Source organism: Protopterus annectens, chromosome 1.part1 (genome assembly GCF_019279795.1).
Source record: "Protopterus annectens isolate FY-2018-M chromosome 1.part1, PAN1.0, whole genome shotgun sequence".
In the NCBI taxonomy this organism is placed as follows: domain Eukaryota; kingdom Metazoa; phylum Chordata; order Ceratodontiformes; family Protopteridae; genus Protopterus; species Protopterus annectens.
The window spans coordinates 119,986,567-120,008,171 of NC_056726.1; the positions used below are offsets into that span (position 1 = coordinate 119,986,567).

General features: G+C 39.6%; 1 protein-coding gene across 1 annotated transcript in view; it reads left to right on the forward strand.

Annotated features, from left to right (window-relative positions):
- LOC122814238 (dynein axonemal heavy chain 5-like) overlaps positions 1 to 21,605 on the forward strand; it is a 3,525,594-nt gene that overhangs the window by 2,364,613 nt on the left and 1,139,376 nt on the right. The window contains exon 79 of the mRNA XM_044086840.1: positions 5,880 to 6,046. Within this exon, the coding sequence (XP_043942775.1) occupies positions 5,880 to 6,046 (167 nt within the window). The remainder of the gene's footprint in view (positions 1 to 5,879; positions 6,047 to 21,605) is intronic.

The following is a 21,605-nucleotide window of genomic DNA, read 5'->3' on the forward strand; positions in this document are numbered from 1 at the left end:
TACCGGAATTAAGCAAAGTCATACCAGGTAATAGAAGGGGTAACAAAAATGCTCTTTTTCTTTTCAGGGCCACTTCATTAAATATTTTGTGCGTAAAGTGGGGGGGGGCGTAACGTCTAGCATGTAACATGTGGGCCAGATTGTTGCATTCAGTAACCAACATATCATTATCGGAGACCGTTCTTGCTAACCTAACAAACTGTCCCTTGACCAATCCAGTTTTTTCATGGTTAAGATGGAAACTTGTGTACTGCAAAAGCCCATTAGAATATGTGGACTTTCTGTATATATTACTTACAAGTCTTTTGTTCAGCATATCTTTGCTAATTTCAACATCAAAATAATTCATTTTTTGGGAATTGTAAGTAAAAGTAAATTTCAAAAAAGATGCTGTCGTTGGATCTCACTAACAGGGTTTTTCCATACAATGAATATGTCATTGAAAAAAGAACGTACATCTTCCAAGACAGAGGGTTGACATGGTTAAATGAATCAACTTCAGTAGATCGAACATCCACATAACCAAAATGCTTATTACTGAGATGAGAAAACCAAAAGTCTACAATAACAAAGTAAACTTTATCGAAAGTTGTAATAATGAAATATATACTGCGCATGTCCGACAGCACTCAGACTTCCTGAATAGAGATTGTGGAGCAAAGACAATGGGTGCTCCATTGAAACACTTGACTGAAATTAAAATATGATGGTTTTATCATTATTACAGGGGGGCCACACCCCATGCAAATTATATATACCAACTCCAAGATCACACTACAGTGGAGAAAGGGTAAATTTTCAATCCTCACTGCACCGCAATCTCATTTGGAAATGTTGAAAACAGTATATTTTTAATTTCAGTTTCTGCATATGAAAACATCCCCTGATTTATCTTTCTTCAGTGTCACTTTAAGTGTAGAGCAGCAACTCTTATTTTGTAGATAGTATAGCATCTCTAACCAAGGATTCATCAACATATAATCCTTACCATGCCCAAGAGCCACATATCACTATGTCCACTTTCACCTTTAAACCTGTGCACATGTCCAATATAAAATTACTCTTAAACAAACCTAAACTATGCTTTTCTTTACCTGATGACCTTCTGAGTGAGTACCCAAAATAGCAGCCAATAGCATTTCCTATCCTGTCTCAATCCTTATAAATAGGTCACTCCATGAATCCCACATTCCTCTCTTGGGAAAAAGTCACACATTATCCCTCTGCAGAAAGGAGGAAATTCAGCAGACACTAATAACTTTAGACCTATAGCAATCTTATCTCCCCTCACCAAAATACTTCAGAAATGTATTCATAAACAATTGCTAGACTATTTCCTGCAGGAAGAACTCCTATCCCCTACACAACATGGCTTCCATCCTTCCCATAGTACTAACACTGCCCTTCTAACCTATATAGACACTGTCAATAAAGCTAGAGATAATGGCAATCTAGTCTCTTTCTTATTTCTAGATGTGTCTAAAGCCTTTGATACAGTTTGTCAGAGTAAACGTCTACTTCAAACGTCCTCACTAGGTCGCTCTCAGCCCACCTTCTTTGGCTGAAAAGCTACCTGTCCAATAGGTAACATTAAAGAAAATGGCAATCCACAATCTCTCCTTACCTCCCAGTCACCACAAGGCTCCATCCTTGGTCCCCTCCTCTTTAACAATTTTCACCTACACCCTCTATACATCTACACAACATGCCACCCTAATATAATATACAGATAATTCCACTCTCATTTGTCCATCTGATAACATGGTACACTTCCAAAAAATTACTCAGAAAGCTTTAACAGCCACTGAAACATGGCTTTGTAATTCACAACTCATGCTCAACCCAAAAAAGACCAAAATAGCACTGTTTTTACCCAAATCCCTCTCTCATGAAAAAAACAAAATTTAAAGTCCTCTCTCTTAATAATACAACCATTAAAGTAATTTCTCATTGCAAATTATTAGAGATGATAGTGGATTATAACTTTACATTCAACGTGATACACAAAATTGCTTAAGAAAAACACTTCAAAAACTAGGGATGCTTTACAGAGCCAAAAACCTTCTCACCAAATCAACTAAAACTACACTTGCAACTACTTATCTCCTACCCCCACTTTATGGTGATCCCATCCTCACTAACCTACATGCTTTACAAAAATTAAAACTTGAATGATTCTATAAAAAAGTTGCTAAATTTGCAGTAAATACTCATTTCAGAAACCACCACTGTATAGCACTAAAAAGCCTAAATTGGTTAGAACTGCCTCATCAACTAACATATACACAGCTTCTTACTGCATATAAAATTATCCAGCATCCATCTGCCTGTCCAGCACTAAAAACATTCTACATAATGATGTTGCTAGTCGGTCATTGCAATACAGTGACCAAAAACTCCTGTATGTCTACAAACCTATCAAATTTGCCAGGCATTGACTGCACTTGTACAAGGTTGCTAAGGTCTGGAGCAGCTTACCTATACCCATCAGGTCACTCCCACCCATCTTTCAAAACCACTCTGAAAGACAACCTAGCTAAAATCTGGCTCTGTTCTTGTTGAAAGCCAGGATAAACTATACCCCTAAATGTGATCAAGTACTCTTTCATTCCTTATATCTCCTTAATCTCCCTTCCTCACTTAATTCCTTGCTGCTATGTAATTCTCATCCCTGATTTTCTCTTTAAACATGTCATAAGCCTGTTTTCCCCTCACTTCATATTGCAATTTCTGTATTAGATTAACTTATCTTTAATTTTTCTACAAATTGTCTAAAATTTCTCTGAATATTAAATGATTGCCATATAACTTATATCAATTCTTAACCAATGTTGTTATCCAATTTTTTTATAATTATTTAAACTGCAGATGTTTTTGTTTTATTTTTGAAGATTGTAAGATTATTGCTCTTAAAATATTTTGTAATAATTTAGAACTTTTCTCCCTGGGCCTCCACTGAAAATGGGTTTCTACACAGTCATACTTTCTCAGTGATCAAATGTCAATAAATAAACAAATAGCACCACATCATTTATAAGTCTTTTGAGGTTAGTATCTGTTTTAAGTGTTAAAGTATAAGGTACTATCCTGGCTTCATTAAACATTGGGCTAGCATTTGTTTTTTTAGTTCATTTCTTGCATTTGTATCTTTAATTTTTTGCATATCTTTAGTAAACACGTGTTTAATTTGCACCAGTAAATGTGGCAACTCTTCACTTGCAGTATTTATTTCTGTTGTAGTTACCATTTACCTTCTTAGTTTTGTACCAGTTTAGCTGAAACCCTCTTATCTACTATGTACCCTATAATGCTGTTTTCCCTGCATCACATACATATAGATTCTATGAGATGTGATTTATTTTCATTTATTAGTAGCATGCTTAGCTTGGCCATCATGGTAACCTTTCTCCAGTAAAAGTTGAGTCATATAATGGTATGCATGCAAATACTTTTTATGGAAACCATCACTAAGGCAACTCCTGTATCCAGCCCAATGCTAACTTTCAGTCCTGCCACTTCTGCAGTAAACTAAATAATCTATCAGTTTGATTCATGGTGGATAGTGCTAAGCATATCAAGTCATAATTTGTTTAAGTACCCCCCCCCCCGCCGCACTTCCTGATAGGTATCAAGTCTCTTCCTGTTAGATGCCCATTCATTTATTAGTGGTGAGGAGTCCCCAGAGTCAATGAGGTGAATGTCATGCTCTTCTGCACGCACCAAAATGAGCTACCATCACCAGCTTGAGTGACCATGCCCATGTCCTCTTCACACCTAGTCCCCACATCCTGATATGCCTTCATCCTCCAGTGGATACTGTGTCAGTAGAGCAGTGGTGTAAGCTGGCTGGGAGAGTAGTTATTTAATACTCAGCTATTAGCTCATCAAATTTTCTGTTAAAAAACAGCCACATCCAAAAACTAAAGGAACATATTTTTTCATCATGTCTTGACCTTTTCTGCAGTATGGACATTCTTAAATCACTCTTAGTGGGTAGTAGTAGTAGTAGCTTCTAAGCTGTTGTACCCCTAAATTACCTGAAGGGGTCCTTCCTCCCGCACTGTGCGATTTCATTTTGCATTCAAAATTTTCACCTCTCTGACATAACTTTATGTGGACACACAATGTACTGTGGTTTGAAGAACATTTACTGTGATACAATGACTTAACAAAAGAACACAATGTTTTTTGTAGCTTATGACTGTATCTCCCAAAAACATTTTATTTTGCTTTTTGAGGTTATATACTTTGACTTTTTATGGCCATCATTTACCTAGCATTTTAATTTTCACTTTAATGTCATGCTTGAAAAGGCAATTGTTTATATGATTTCTACAGACTCAGAATTGTAGAACCACAGCCACATTTTTCCTAGCTGCAGTATAAATTTCATCGTCTTCGGTGAATGATAAAAGACTAACAATGTCTTTCGGCTTCTCCATTTAGGGGTCCCTACAGCAGATCACCAGTCCAGAGATTGATTGGCAGTGGATTCTTTACAGTATTGAGTTGCAGCCTGGTGCCCAACCTTCACAGAAGGCCCACGTACACACATGCACCTACCTGCATGTCTTTAATACTCACTTGATCACAGGGAAGACGCAGACTCTGCACAGAAGGCACTCAAGCTGAGAATCGAACCAGAGAACCTCTTGCTCTGAGCAACAATGCTAACCACTGCAGCAAGTTGAAAACATATTACTGACCCTACAACTAGGGTTAGTGAGTGATGTGCATAATTACTTTGTTTGCATAACCTAATTAAGTAAAACAATGAGATGTCGTAATCATTCCTGTTCAGCAAGACGTTCAGTGATGTGACAAATACCAGAAGGAGATAAAACAAGATTACTTGAAAAGTCATGCTGCTGTTGCTGCATTACAGAAACAGGTTCTGGCACACATTAGTAAGAGTGCTAATAAAGTTATGTTGTTGTTGTATGTGGCATATGTAGGTTGGACTAAATGGAAGGATGAGGACTTTCTGAAAAAAAGGCTCCATATTTCAATGGAACTTTCACTTAAAGGCCTTCAGATAAACAACATGGCCTCTGGTTTGTATGTACCCTATTATATGGGTACATTTCCAGATTCAGGTGTATTAGTGATTCAGAGCACCCTTGCAGATTACTCTGCATATTTTTGTGATACTGAACTGAACCCAGTACCCCAATTTGACTTATCTGCTGTGAAAAGTATAGTCCAGCACTAGTTGCAGGACTTTGCAATGTCAGTCCATTTAACAATGTAAAATATATAAATTCAGATATAATTATGCATAGTTATGTAACAATGCATCTTTTCCTTTTAGAATCTCATGTAGCCCTCAGCCCTTCCTCCACTCCATTGTATCATATTTCCACTGCAGTGTAACAGAAATCATAATGCAGTAAATTATTTACAGAACAGTTTTGAGGTTCATCTAGTCTGCCTTTTCTCCACTATCATCTGCAGAGCCGAATAAAAATAAACCACACAACTCCATTTGAATCAGAAAAGATCTGCTACCTTTTCTTGTAGTTGCCTCGTTAAGCTATAACATATCCATATTTACCCAAAAGCCCCATACTGTTTTAATAACTATGATATGTGACCATACCTTGGACCTAGTTCTGAATTTATTATTCCTGGGGTAATCTGTGTGATGTAATTAACACATGGCAGTTTATCTGATGTTAATGTATTGCATGCATGTTGAAGTACTGCATGTAAATCACTGGCTGTAATTATGTCATAGTACCTATATTAGGAATATTCCACACGGTTTCCTTAAAGTTCATATTTACTAATATGTTAGCTTAGTTGTAACCAGTTAATGACATTTTCCTGTTCTATAGTGCAGGGATATCATGATTTTATATTTTGTTTTTCTTTTTAAGGAAAGCATTGGAAACATTAGCACAGACAAGGACTGATGTAAGAGCAACCCAGGAGAAAGTCACAAAAATAAGTCAACAGTATGACATGACAGAACACACTGCAGCAGAAATATTGACGAAACTGACAAGCAAAGCTTCAGCTTTAGAATTGTTAAAAGCACACCTAGGTAAAATCATTACATCACTGATGTATTGGGAAATGGAAATGAAATGTTACTGTTGTTTTCGTTTAAAATGACCATGTTAGATCATAAATTATGATGACAACTGTGATTATTATGGCATTGCATCCTTAAGCTCACTGTACGTCAGGTTTGCAAAGTTTACTGCCATCCTAACCTTTAATCATTGGCTAGAAGTGAACCTTGTTTATAAATCGTTCCTCAGTTTCAAAAGGAAAGTCCTTAATTTGAAAAGGCTACAGTTGGATGACTAGCTTCACAGTTAAAGAGTGATCTGTGTAGGCTGAAGCATTAAAAACTACTTGCTGTGAAAAACCTGAGCCCTATAGCATAGAGGGATAAATCTTGTCTATGGGTCTGATGACACAAGTGCAGGTAGTATGGAGGATAGGCATCCCTATCCTGGGGGGAGGAACAGTGCCAATGTGGGAGGAGCCAATGTAGGTGGATCATTCAGTAAGCTCATGTGGAGGTCAGGGCTTGGACCAATCACATGCATGATAACCAGGGAGGCATTGCTACCAAGGTAGTCAAATACTCAAGGCTGCTCCTCACTAGCTGCTCAGCCTATAGCTATAGCACTGGTATTATGAGATGGTGGGGCTAGAAAAAAGCACTGTGAGCTATAGTATGGTGGCTCGTCACCTGTCCCAATCCCATTTCGAGATGTGCATGAGAAAGAACCCAGAGAACCTGCATGCATTGAGCCAGAGACCTCACAACATGCAAGGCTATCAAAATGGTGGGTCAAAATGGAGCACCACTGCAGTGTTTAAGCCTCCAAGGATGGGAGAAATAGGGATCTGGCACTGACAAGCTTAAAGTCAGGGGCAATAGAGGAGCAAAAGTAAATAAATAATAATAATAGTAATAAATGTGAAAATGTTAATGTTGACCTTTTCCCCAAGTAGAATGGTTTGAATTAGAAGATCATGTTAAGCTACATGGAACTGTTAATTAAAAATACTACTGAAGAAATAAAAATATTGGCAACTGAATTGTCAATGCAGCCTGCAGTTTGAACTGAATCAGTCTGTGCTTCTGTTTTTGATGCAAAAATGGAAATTATCAAACTGAAGCTTGGCAAAGAAGAAATTAGATTCAAGAAAGAAAAAAATGTTTTATAAAGACTTAAATGATTTATTTCCAATAATACATATGATAATGTGGTTAACCAGTATAGCATCTGAAATAACCAGTGATCATTTGGATAATGTTTTCAAACAAAACGAACCAAGAAGAAATCAAAGGGTACCCACATGAAGGGATTGTCTTCAAAAGTCTCCACTTAGTCAGTTCAGTACTGCAGACTACATAAAACACCAGTGAGTACTGTGCAACTATGGTCGAAATCCCAAGTTTTCTGCTTCAAACAGATTTAATGTTAAACACCAGCCATAGCAGTGGCATTTTCTGAAGTGGTGTTAAGCAAAGCTGAGAGATCCTAGTTACCCGAATGATTCTTGAGTTTTCAAGATGTACAGATTACTTAATGTAACAATTTCTGCTACCAATATTAAAGTATTACAGAAAGGTCTGATGTTTGCTATGGCACAAAAGGCCAGTATTGTAGATACCATCATCTCCTTAAAAGGATTTGCACAGATGCTGCTTAAAGGTACATCTTTGTAGCAGTGAAGCATTACATAAAATGAAACTAACTTTACAAAAATAGTACTTTTAATCCTCCACTCACATATTCCTTTAATTTTTGGTAATATTTGTGAGCCAGATATTAGAGATTTACTATTAAAGCCACAACTAAATGGTTTCATAATCTTAACAAAATAGAAATTGACACTAGCAATTTTAAACAGAAGAATTATGAAAGCTGATAAGGAGGACATTTTGGTTCTAGTGAACTGCAGTGATTAAATTAAGTAAATGAAAACTTTGCTGTCTGTTAAAAATTTTTATTTAGGGAGTTCCAAAGATTTTATCAATTAAGCTTCCCACACTATTATACTTATACCGAACAGATACTGAATAATTGATACACTAGTGCCATTTTATGGATTATTTATCAGTTTCTAAACTCCGAACAGAGCTTATATTTGCTAATGTTTCTAAAATGGAACCCATTGCTACTTATGTTGTATATACACTGAAAAAGACTATCAGAAAGGTAAAAGACATTGACTTGCTTGATTCTGACATTTTGACAATTGAAATTCAGTCTCCTTGTCCAGTATTCCCTAATGAAAAGGGAGCTGACTGAATTCAACTGGAACATTCCAGACATGATGAAATATCCAAGTGATTTGTCAGCATCTAGAGATTTTGGTAAAACATTTCTATATTTGGTAATATATTTTTCATCAAATCAGTGACATAGTAATGGGGCAGCAATGGACCCAAGCTTTGCAAATTTCATTTTGGCATAATGGCTTAATATTTTGTATTTTAGTGTGAAATAAATTATTGCGCATGGCATATATATATATATATATATATATATATATATACATATATATATATATATATATATATATATATATATATATATGTGTGTGTGTGTGGATATGTATATTATATTAGTATATGAGTTTGTATTGAATAATCTAAATTCAAGTACATAAACACTCAAGTGATTGATGTCAGCATTTAGAATTCAATATATCGCAAAACATAAAACATCTAAATCTAAAATGATTGCAAAAGTGATTAGATCACCAACTCCCCCATCAGACATTTAGGACCACATCACACATTCAAACCAAATGTGTCTGAAGAGTGGTGTATGGAAAGAGGTTTTGAAAGTTAAGCTGCACAATTAGGGGTAGGGGTAGGAGTAGGGTTAGGGTTTGAAGGTATAATACCTTTCTGTAACATGTCCACCAATCTAGACATCTCAGATACACACACACACACACACACACACACACACACACACACACACACACACACAAAAAGAAAACACACTTACACTACACTACAACTATGCCCTCACTTAACCCTACTTTAATCATAACCCCATTGCGCATTCATACCCACATAACATGTTCTGATCAAATTTGTCTGAATAGTGGTATGTTACAGAAATGATTTTTGAAAGGTAAGGTGCAGGATTAGGGTTAGGGGGTAAGGTTAAGGTGAGCAGGTATTATACCTTTCCATAATACTTCCACTAATCTAGACAGCTGAGACACACAAAAATGCAAACACATACCAACACATAGACATTACACAACAATTCTCACATCATTTCTAGGCTGCCCTCCACCTGTGTAGTAGACTCTGGATCCCAACCAAAGTGGCTTTGCTGCATTGCCCTTCCATCTTGTCTCCTACACAACTACAAAACTACTGGCCAGTAATAGGGACATTAAAATATTGAATTTATCTTTGCTGTCAGATATTGAAGCCAAATAATGTTTTGCCTAAATACCCTGAGAGACAGAAAAATCTTAAGTTTAAATTTGAGTCTTTGTGTAGTTAAACTGGATTGTCTAATTGTTTTTATATTTCATGTCATTCTAATTTAGTAATTTATTAAAGCTGTCAGACTTTAAATGTCATTGGGCAACAGCTTAACTTTAAACTTGGTCTGTTTAGCCAAAATGAATTTTGTTCTATTTGTCATTTAAATTAAACTATGAAATACTGTACTGTGCTGTCATAATACTGTTATAATGTTGAATTCCATGTGCTAATACCAATTAAGACCTGCATATTTTGTGTGTTAGTCTGAAATCAAGTAAGATTGTAGATGTATTTACTATTAATATTGATTTATGTTTCAGGTAACTATTGTCATAACAATATTTGGTATTACTGTGCATATACAGTGGTGTACAGTAGTAAACGTTTGTCTTATTCATGATAAATAACGTGAAATTGGATTAGAAGCAATGTGATTAATGTTAGTTTAATGTTATAAAACTAGAGGATGTCATTACGTTTTAGATATTAAGACTTTTTTCACTATTCAAAGTTTTATAACTTCGATCATATGGTGTCGCTCATATGGTATTCGAAGTTATAAAACTTCGTTCAAATAATATAGACCCGGGAAAACATAAGGCACAAGAAATCTGAGACAACTAAGCAATTAAAAATGCCTTTGCTGATCAGATGAAAAATTACAGCACACATGCCATTGTCAATGCAAAGTAAAGTACAATTTTTAGAGACTAAAATACATTTACAATCTAAAAGGACAACCAGTAAAGAAAAAAAGGGTAAACTCTATGAAAGTAATGAACTTGACTTTGCAGGTAGTTTACATCAGCAAAAAGCTTCAAAACAAGGAATCCTTCATTTAATAAAGGATCTACTGAAGACAATGAAAGCAAATAATAGAAACACCCCTGAGCTCTTTGAATCTAAATAGGGTGCTAGAAGAAAAAAACTTTATCATTCTTCATCTTCAAAGAACATGGGTGGAAGTTTAATCTAACATGAGCAAAGCAGAGGAATGTATACAATCAGGTAACATGGAAGAAGTAATAAAATCCAGAGACACAATCTAAAAATTGAGCAGTTAACCAATAAAAATAGGAAGCAGAAATATAAAGTTTGATGTGGCTAGAATAGTTGAAGATTTAGAAGAATTAAAGTGAAGGCAATGATATATAATGATAGAAATGGGAAAAGGCAACCTAAAGGAAGAAGAAGAAATGAGTTGCTAGATGACAGTGAATCAGAAAGGCTTTTTGGAAATAAAATTAATATAACCTCTTATCACAGGAGAAGGAAGTAAATAGAAAAGTGAACACAAAAGTAAAGTGAAAGTTAAAGAAAATTTAATGATCTAGCACAATGGAAAACAAATGCAGGGAATTATGGTTACAACAGGAAACTGTAGAGTTAAAGAGGGAAAGATGAGATGCGAGAGCCAGTAAGTGGGAATGACAGAATGCCAGCAGTAAGTTGTCTGGAGATAATAAGGGAACCAAACTACCATAACAGGTTATATCCTAGCTTAGTAAATCGGAAACAGACCACTGCTAAGAGAGAGATGCTTCTGACCTAACCATTGTGAAGCCTGCAATGGTTAAAGAGGAGCACTACTTGCTTGGGCAGTCTACTCCAGTCAGAGCTTTAGGAGGGATTCCATTCCAAATACTTTTGGCTAGGGTTGATGGAGTCAGGCTTGGAGACAAGTATGTGGGTCTGGTAGCCTGGGAGGGGGGACCCAGACAAACCACAGACTTGAAGCCAAAACTGGTGAGGTGGTTATTTCAGGGAGTAAGCTACCCTGTAGCAGTGAGACTGGAGGTGAGCCACAGCTGCTTGTGGGTACTGATGTTCCCTTGGACAGAGTGACTGCAAGGGCAGAGGTGAGTAATAGTACCCAGGCTGACACTGAGTCACCACTGTCAGAGGATGCCAGACTTCCTGTGGAAGGGGAGCTGGGAAGGGTTACAAAGAGAGAGTTAAGACAGGCTCAGCTGTCAGACCCTATGTACATTACAAGGCCTGAAGGAGGCAGCCAAGGAAGCACCTGATTCTCAAAGGAAGGGGGAATCCATATACTGGGACAAAGGGTTACCATATAGGGAGTGGGCTCCTGAGGGAGGGCTAGAAGGTGAGAGAATACAGCAGTTGGCAGTGCCCAGAGCCTACTGTCTGGTACTTCTAGCCATGGCCCATGATATTCCCTTTGCAGGTCATATGGGCATAAAGCATACCAAGAGATGTGTGTTATGTGTTATGCAGAACGTTTATTGGCCCTGGATTTTGAGAGATGTAACTGGGTACTGCAGGACCTGTGAGCAGTGCCAAAAGGTAGACAAGGCAGGAGACAAGGTGAAAGCTCCTTTGATGCCTTTGCCTGTGATTGAGGAGCTGTTTCAGAGGGTAGCTATGGATATTGTGGGGCCTCTGAGCACCCCAAGTTCCACAGGGAAAAAGTATATTCTAGTGGTAGTAGATTATGCTACCAGATACCCTGAAGCGGTGGCACTGTCCTCCATTGAGGCAGTAAAGGTAACAAATGTGTTGTTAGAGATTTTCAGCAGGGTAGGTTTCCCAAAAGAAATAATGACTGACAGAGGTGCCAATTTCATGTCAGACCTGCTGGCTTGTCTATGGAAGGACTGTGGGATGAAGCATCTAAAGACCACCCTCTACCATCCCCAGACTAATGGTCTTGTTGACAGGCTAAACTCTACACTCAAGACCATGCTACGGGCATATGCAGACCAGTTTAAGAGGGAGTGGGACAAATATTTGCCCCATCAGTTGTTTGCTTAGAGAGAGGTGCTCCAGGAATCCACAGATTTTTCACCCTTTGAGTTACTGTATGGGCACCGGGTGAGGGGACCTCTAGATTTGATTTGTGATGAGTAGGAGGGTGAATGTGAATCCCACAAGGAGTCTGTTATGGCATATGTCCCAAATCTCAGTTACAGGGCTCAAGGAATTCATGGGCTTGGCCCAGGAGAACCTGGCAAAAGCCCAACAGCAGGAAAAAGATTCTGTATGACAGGAATGTTTGAGCTAGAGAGTATACTGTAGGGCAGCAGGTTATGGTTCTCATTCCTGTCACACAACAAGCTGTAGGCAGCTTGGGAGGGACCCTTCAAAGTGGTAAGGAAGGTCAGTGATGTTAACTACATGGCAGAACTGCTAGGCAGGAGGCAGGGGCACAGACCTTATCATGTTAACATGGTGAAACCATACCATGATAGGGAGGCCCTTGTGCCGAGCATTTGCAGTGGATTGCAGGAGGAGTCTGAGGAGGATCTGGTGACTGATCTCCTCAATCAGGCTCAGACTGACACCTCAGTAGAAGGGGTAGCAATGCCCCAGCAGCTATCCCCTGCCCAGGTTCGAGAAATCCGGGCAGTGTTACAGGAGTCTGGCAACATATTCACTGGGAAACCAGGGTGCACCCACCTAGTGCAAATCCATGTGGGATACAGGACCCCAAAGGCCTATTAAGCAGGCCCCTTATAGGGTGCCTGAGAGAGTCAAACAGACTCTGAGGGAGGAAATACAGGAAATGTTGGAACTAGGGATAATGTAGGAGTCCAGCAGTCCCTGAGCCTCCCTAGTGGTGCTGGTACCATAGAAGGATGGCAGCATCAGGTTCTGTGTGGACTACAGGAAATTAAATAGTCACAAAGAGTCAGATACTTACCCCATGCCTAGGACAGATGAAGCCCTAGAGCAGCTGGGTGGGGCTAAGTATCTTACCACTATTGATCTTACGAAGGGCTACTGGCAGGTGCCCTTGACTCCCAGCAACAGAAAGAGGAAATTCCTTTGTGACTCCTTTTGGTTTGTATGAGTTCACAAAGATGCCCTTTGGGATGAAAAATGCCCCAGTGACTTTCCAGAGGCTGGTAGAGCATATCCTAGCAGAGCAGGAGATTTTGACCTTGCTTACCTGGATGATACTGCCATCTACAGCCATTCCTGGCAAAAGCACCTTCAACATGTCAGGGAGGTGCTGGGCAGACTACAAAGGGAAGGGTTAACCATTAAGCCTACTAAATGTCAGGTGGGTATGGCAGAGGTCTCCTACCTGGGACATAGAGTGGGGAGTGGTAAGATCAGCCCAGAACCTGCCAAAGTGGAAGCCATTCAGGCATGGCCTGTACCTGTTACCAAAAAAGCAGGTGAGGGCATTCTTAAGGACAGCAGGGTACCACAGATAGTTTGTCCCCAATTATAGTACCATAGCTGCTCCCCTCCCAGATCTGACAAGGAAAAGCAGGCCAGATAAGGTAGTGTGGATCCCAGCATGTGATCAGGCATCCCAGCAGCTTAAAGGAGCTTTGGGAGGACCCCCTGTGTTAGCTAGTCCAGATTACAGCAAAGAATTTGTTGAACAGGTGGATGCTTCAAACCGTGGGGTGGGGGCTGTATTCAGCCAGGTTTCCTCAGAGGGAAAAGAACACCCAGTGGTATATCTCAGCTATAGGCTCCAACCCACAGAGGAATGCTCTGCAGCTGTAGAAAAGGAATGCAAAGACATAGTGTGGGCACTGCAGAAACTTCAGCCTTATCTGTATGGAAGGAAATTCACTGTAGTTACAGACCACAATCTCTTAACATGGCTACATGGAGCTAGACAGCAAAATGCCAAGTTACTAAGGTGGAGCCTAGGGTTGCATGCATATGATATTCAGGGGCGGCTCGTGGCATCGGGCTGCCGGACTGCAGCCCCCTCAAATTAAAAAAGAAAACAAAAAAAAAAAAAAGAAAACAAAAAAAAAATTATTTTTTTAAATTTTCACAGACTTCGCGCATGCGCAGTAGTCCCGACTACCGTCGGTCTATGCGCATGCTCAAGGCAGTCCGGCAGGACCCATAGAGGGATGCAAGGAGACGAAGTGCACAGACACGCTGAGAGGATACATCGCATCCGGACTGCAACAGCCAGAACACTCTCGGGAGGGAGCTTGGGATCTCGTCGTCAGGAAGGAGCTTTACTGGGATCTCACGGGTCTTTGTGAGTATTGCGCGGGCAGGATATGGTATGGAGAACAGACAGGTAAGTGTATGGTGCATTTTACTTTATGTGTTGGTGCTTGTAACTGGAGTTGTGTATGTGTTTGCTGGTGCTTGTAACTGGAGTTGTGTATGTGTTTGCTGGTGCTTGTAACTGGAGTTGTGTATGTGTTTGCTGGTGCTTGTAACTGGAGTTGTGTGTGTGTGTGTGGAGTTGTGTATGCTGGTGCTTGTAACTGGAGTTGTGTGTGTGTGGAGTTGTGTATGTGTTTGCTGGTGCTTGTAACTGGAGTTGTGTATGTGTTTGCTGGTGCTTGTAACTGGAGTTGTGTGTGTGTTTGCTGGTGCTTGTAACTGGAGTTGTGTATGTGGTGTGTGTGTTTGCAACTGGAGGGGTGTGTGTGTTTGCAACTGGAGGGGTGTGTGTGTTTGCAACTGGAGGGTGTGTGTGTTTGCAACTGGAGGGTGTGTGTGTTTGCAACTGGAGGGTGTGTGTGTTTGCAACTGGAGGGTGTGTGTGTTTGCAACTGGAGGGTGTGTGTTTGCAACTGGAGGGTGTGTGTTTGCAACTGGAGGGTGTGTGTTTGCAACTGGAGTTGTGTGTGTTTGCAACTGGAGGAGGTGTGTTTGCAACAGAGGGGTGTGTGTTTGCAACTGGAGGGTGTGTGTTTGCAACTGGAGGGTGTGTGTTTGCAACTGGAGGGTGTGTGTGTGTGTGTGTGTGTGTGTGTGTGTGTGTGTGTGTGTGTGTGTGTGTGTGTGTGTGTGTGTGTGTGTGTGTGTGTGTGTGTGTGTGTGTGTGTGTGTGTGTGTGTGTGTGTGTGTGTGTGTGTGTGTGTGTGTGTGTGTGTGTGTGTGTGTGTGTGTGTGTGTGTGAAAATGCCCCAGGTGCTCATGGTGGTGTGGTAGGGAATACCTCAGGCTTGAACCCTGTACCGTGTATGCAGGTGTTAAAGACTTGAGTTCCCACCCACCACCATTTGTAAAAAATTGCAGATTTTTGCCTCATATTTGATCTGAGCTGTTCCTCATAATATCTGTGGTTTGTAAATGTTGCAATGCTTGACATTTGATGGTGTAGTAGTAGCATTGTTGCCTTACAGCTGCAGGTTCTCAGGTTTGATTCTTGGCTGGGGTTCCTTCTTTGTGGGGTCCGTATCTTCTCCCTGTGTTTGTGTGGGTTTGCTTTTGTGTCCTCCCATGTTACAAAGACATGTCTGCATTATTTCTTCCTGGGCCTCTGCTGAAAATTTTTTTTTTGTTCCAAGTCAGACTGCCCTGATTAACAAATGTTAAATAAAATTGACAGGCATTTGAATTTCAGACTTCAGGTTTCTGAATGTTTAATTCCTCGCAGATTTGATGGTGCAGTGGTAGTATTGTTGCCTCACAGCTATAGGTTTTCTGGTTTGATTCTTGGTTGGGGTGGCTTCTGTGTGGAGTCTGCATCTCCTCCCTGTGTTTGTGTGGATTTCCTCTGGTGCCCTGCCATTTTACAAAGACGTGTCTGCAGTATTAATTCCTGCGTCTCTGCTGAAAATTGTTTTTGTTATGTCCATAGTAAAATTGACCGGCATTTGAATTTCAGACTTCAGGTTTCTGAATGTTTAATTCCTTGCAGATTTGATGGTGCAGTGGTAGTATTGTTGCCTCACAGCTATAGGTTTTCTGGTTTGATTCTTGGTTGGGGTGGCTTCTGTGTGGAGTCTGCATCTCCTCCCTGTGTTTGTGTGGATTTGCTCTGGTGCCCTGCCATTTTACAAAGATGTGTCTGCAGTATTAATCCCTGCGTCTCTGCTGAAAATTGTTTTTGTTCTGTCCGCAGTAAAATTGACCGGCATTTGAATTTCAGACTTCAGGTTTCTGAATGTTTAATCCCTTGCAGATTTGATGGTGCAGTGGTAGTATTGTTGCCTCACAGCTGTAGGTTTTCTGGTTTGATTCTTGGTTGGGGTGGCTTCTGTGTGGAGTCTGCATCTCCTCCCTGTGTTTGTGTGGATTTCCTCTGGTGCCCTGCCATTTTACAAAGACGTGTCTGCAGTATTAATTCCTGCGTTTCTGCTGAAAATTGTTTTTGTTCTGTCCGCAGTAAAATTGACCGGCATTTGAATTTCAGACTTCAGGTTTCTGAATGTTTAATTCCTTGCAGATTTGATGGTGCAGTGGTAGTATTGTTGCCTCACAGTTATAGGTTTTCTGGTTTGATTCTTGGTTGGGGTGGCTTCTGTGTGGAGTCTGCATCTCCTCTATGTGTTTGTGTGGATTTGCTCTGGTGCCCTGCCATTTTACAAAGATGTGTCTGCAGTATTAATTCCTGCGTCTCTGCTGAAAATTGTTTTTGTTCTGTCCGCAGTAAAATTGACCGGCATTTGAATTTCAGACTTCAGGTTTCTGAATGTTTAATTCCTTGCAGATTTGATGGTGCAGTGGTAGTATTGTTGCCTCACAGCTATAGGTTTTCTGGTTTGATTCTTGGTTGGGGTGGCTTCTGTGTGGAGTCTGCATCTCCTCCCTGTGTTTGTGTGGATTTGCTCTGGTGCCCTGCCATTTCACAAAGACGTGTCTGCAGTATTAATCCCTGCGTCTCTGCTGAAAATTGTTTTTGTTCTGTCCGCAGTAAAATTGACCGGCATTTGAATTTCAAACTTCATGTTCTTCAGAATACATAGTAGCACAACCTTTTTTTCTAGCAATTTTCTAAGTTTATAAGATGAATATTTTAAATTTGTCCCTATTTTTGGGACTGTATTCCCCCATTATCGGCTTCGTCCAGGTTTTTGTGCTAAGGTTGACAGCTATGGCTAGAACTGAATTCACTGAATATGGACTGTAGAATTGTGCGTATTTACTGATAAAGGTGCACTGTAGAATTGTGCATATTTACTGATAATGGTGGACTGTAGAATTGTGCATATTTACTAATAATGGTGGACTGTGGAATTGTGCATATTTACTAATAATGGTGGACTGTAGAATTGTGTATATTTACTAATAATGGTGGACTGTGGAAGTCTGAGTAGACTTTTTTATGATAAATGTTCTCAACTGGGCAGTTTTGCCATTATGGGTGCATATGTTTTGTTTCATTGCTTACTGGAAAAATGTTCAAAACAAATTTAAAACACCCTCTAACAAGTGTACTGTATTGTACAAGGAATATAATTTTAGTACAATGAGGAAGGTGTATCAAAGAGCACATGTATGTTTCATATGCAAGGGGCCTATGATTCGAAAACAGCCCAAAATTAATCTTTATCTGCCACTGGCAAAATGTATTTTCTTTGAATGTGGGTTTCAATGCTGTTTCAATGAATGTGAGTTTCAAGGGCAGAGAAGTTTTAATGCTAAGTTTTCATTGTGAGACTGCATTGCTTTGTTTAACAGATGACTTAATGTTTGTGCTGTAAAATACAAAATAAAACTTTCAAATGAAGTCCAATCATTGAAGTAAAGCAGTATGCACATTAGTGTTTATGGTAAATGGAGTGAAATAGCCAAGTAATGGTTAATTGGAATGGCTGCAGAGGCTCCAGTTCAACCATTATTTTGTCAGGGGAAGGGCAGCAAACTCAGACAGGCCCAGCTGAACTATACCTCCCAACTGTCCAGATTTTCAAAGAATGAATAGATTTTTGCTTCTTATTTTTGGTTTGTTGTTCATAAAATTTGTAGTTTTAATTCCTAAATGATTTGCCAGAAGTCACTAAATAATAAGTTTCAGACTTCATAACCTTCATAAAAATGCATGTTAAAGTAAGAGCCGTTCTATCAACTGTCTCAATTTATACAAGAGCAATTTTTAGTACTGTTTATATGTGCCCCAATATATTTGGCCTTGTTCAGATTTACTGCATTAACAGGTTGAGAGGTACATGCAAATAAATTGCTTTATAGAATTAGGCATAGCCAACCTCTCAACTGTCCCCAATTTTGGCTCAAATGTTGCTCTTCCCCTAATAATCCCTCCATAAAATAGCAATTTTGGAAGAAAACATGGAGGGTTTACAATTAAGAAATAACTGTAATAATCAAAGTTATAGATTACTTGAAATGCATGTAGATTCTTTTATTTTGTCAGCTGCTCAAGGTAGCAGTACTAATATTAAAGTGTCCCTTCTTTGACAGGTAGAAGCTGTATTGTGTGTCTATTTTATATTTTTGCATCACATTTTTGGTCCATTTTTCATAAAATTGTGTTTTTGGCAAATTAGTGACAAATCACTAAAGACTGAAGTTAGAAAATGACAGACATTTGAGTTTCAGATTTTATACCCTTCAGAAAATTCATACTAATGCAAGACCTATTCTATTATCTTTCTAAGTTTATTAGAGCAATATTTAAAATTGTCCTTATTGTTGTGCCTTTGTCCCACTTCTGTGTATGGCTTTGTCCAGATTTCTTGCTCTTGAGGTTGAGAGGTATGACAAATGTGTCAGGGCCATCACAGTCAGCCAGAGAGATTTCAAATTGTGACATGCTTGTTGCACCCCACTCCCCATGTAGTGACTCTGGATGTGTCCAAGCAAGGCAAGGAGTAGTTGTATCTACCTTGGATGGGGAGGACACACTGCATAAGTACTACAGTGGCTTTTCATCTGTCCTTGATTTTGCAGAATGGTCTGGTTTCTGTCATATTTTTGTACTGTTGATTTATGCTTATTACTCAGATTTATGCTTATTACTCAAAGTGCCTGTTGCTCTGTGTTTAAGTAGCAATGCTTTAATGACCATAAGGTAAGCTTGTCTGACATCGTAAGATGCAAGTAAGCTTTAATAAGCATACTGTTAAAGAATTGCCAACATTGAAAGCCTTTCTGTTGTTGCCATGCAGAGAATACTTGACTAGATAATGTATAAGCCTTGGGTATTAAAGGACAGGATTCCATTATTTTAAAAGCTCATTACACTTGTTGGAGACTTCCAGTCATCTCTACAGACTTTACCCGTAAACTAAACAGAATGCCAATCATGTGTGGTCCATAACCTGTACAGTAATCCTTTAAGCAATGTATCTTGAGCTTGTTTCTTGTTTGCTTTTCATTTTTTACTTTTATCATGTTTTCCCCATGAAACAAGTTGTCAGGCAGCAGGTCTTTTTTGGATAAGAAACATTTTTACAAGTGGGGGCATCACATAGATTTCTACTTTCAGCATGTTGCTTGGTACTTTAATAAGGCTGAATATATTATAATTAGAACTGCAGTGCAAGGAGAAGTGGTTTGAGTTGAGTAGTTCTGGTTTTTCTTATACTTGATTTTGACTGGCATCCCAGTAATGTATTTAAAAAGTAATTTATTTTTTCATGCCTCACAACCTTTTGTTTCCATCTAGATATTAAGTAAGCTGTCATGCAGCCAATGCATTGAAATATTTTTATTCTTCTACACTTATTTTTGTCTTGATTGGACTTTCATAATGATGGTTTGCCACCCAGGACAGCGTATTTAATTAAAGTTAGTTTTTTGTGGTTTTGTGCATAGCTCCTCCCCTTTATGGTTGACCACACCCCTTCCCTTTGACCCCACCCATTCAGCATCTCCTGCAGCCCCCCTGTGATTTGAAGTCACCAGCCGCCACTGATGATATTACAGTGCAGCACCGCAGTGGGGTTAGCAATGCCAACACAGATGGGCTGTCAAGACAGGGACTGGGGTAAGGTATTCCCTTTCAAGCAGCATTTCTCAAGGATCACTCGAAAACTAGCTTGAGTCTTCGGGGGGGGGGGCAAAGGGAAATACAGCCAGCCTAGCTATCTGGAATTTTGTAAATAAATAAGTCATTTGTGAATATCAACAGGATTCATATGCTTGTGTTACAAATGTATTAGAACTGTATGTCATATACGATGGGTTGTATGCACATGTCCTAAAGAGATATTTTGTAAAGTACTGAGCAGAAATGTATACGTACTATTGTAACTGTTTAGATTTATATATTTTAACAGGGGAGACTGAAACACAGGAGATTGACTTGCAAAACTTCAGAAGAATAAGTTCATACGTTGGTACTAGGCTATCAGCCCTAGGGCCCATACAAGCCTAGCCATAACAATTCCCTGGCTATTTCTTCCCACACTATTTACTTCTCTGGGCCCCTGTCTAGCAGGGCGACTGACATGATCCCCGGGGTGAATTTCCTTTCTCCCATCCAATAGTCAAGGTTCCTTTTGAAGAGGGCCAAAGAGGCACTCTGCTTGACATGTATGGGCAATCTATTCCAGAGTCTGGGGAGTGTCTGAGTCAGGAACCTATCCCTCCAGCATGTTTTGTTTATTATGATGACAAGGTTTAGATCCCTGGAGCGTGTGGCTCTGAGCGATTGGGATTTCTTTAAGTGTAGCATGTCCAACAGCTTTGGGTTTGACATGGCCTTGTATGTTAAGCAGAGATCGCCTCTGAGTAGATGATATGCGACAGAGTATAGCTGGAGTTTTTTTAAGGCAGTCAGCGTAGGGCATCTGCTTTAGGCCTGTGATTCTTTTAGTGAGGTATTTCTGTGGCCTTTCCAGTTGTTGCAGATGTCTTGAGAGATACATACCAAACAGGGCGTTGTATTCTATAATGGGTCTAATGAGGGATGAGTACAGTGGGACAATGACCTCTTTTTTTCTGGATGAAAAGCCCTTAGTGATGAGGTGTGCCACATAGAAGGATTTTCTGACTGTTGTGGCGATGTGGTTATCGAAGGTGAGACCACTGTCCACCTGTGTCCCAAAGTCTCTTATCACACTTTCTGTGTTTAGTGTACTGCCACCTATATGGTAATTCACGGGTACATGTTTTTTTCCCAAAGGGGATAACTATACATTTCTTGGCATTGAGCTTGAGCCCATGGCTCTGGCACCAAGCATCTGTTTCTGTAAGGCCCTTTTGTAGAGCATCCACATCATTTGGGGATTCAATAATGGCTCCCAGTTTGCAGTCATCTGCAAACTTTGTTAGCCAGAGTCCCTTAGTGTTGGCCTGTACTTCAGAGAAGTAGATGCCAAACAAGAGCGGTCTCAGGACTGAACCCTGAGGTACTCCACTTGTCACTTGTCTGGAGCTGGATTTGGAGTCAGCTACTTTTATAGTGTGGGTTCTATCAGTAAGCCAGTTAGCAACCCACTGGGTGACACAGGGAATAATGCCCAGCTTAGTA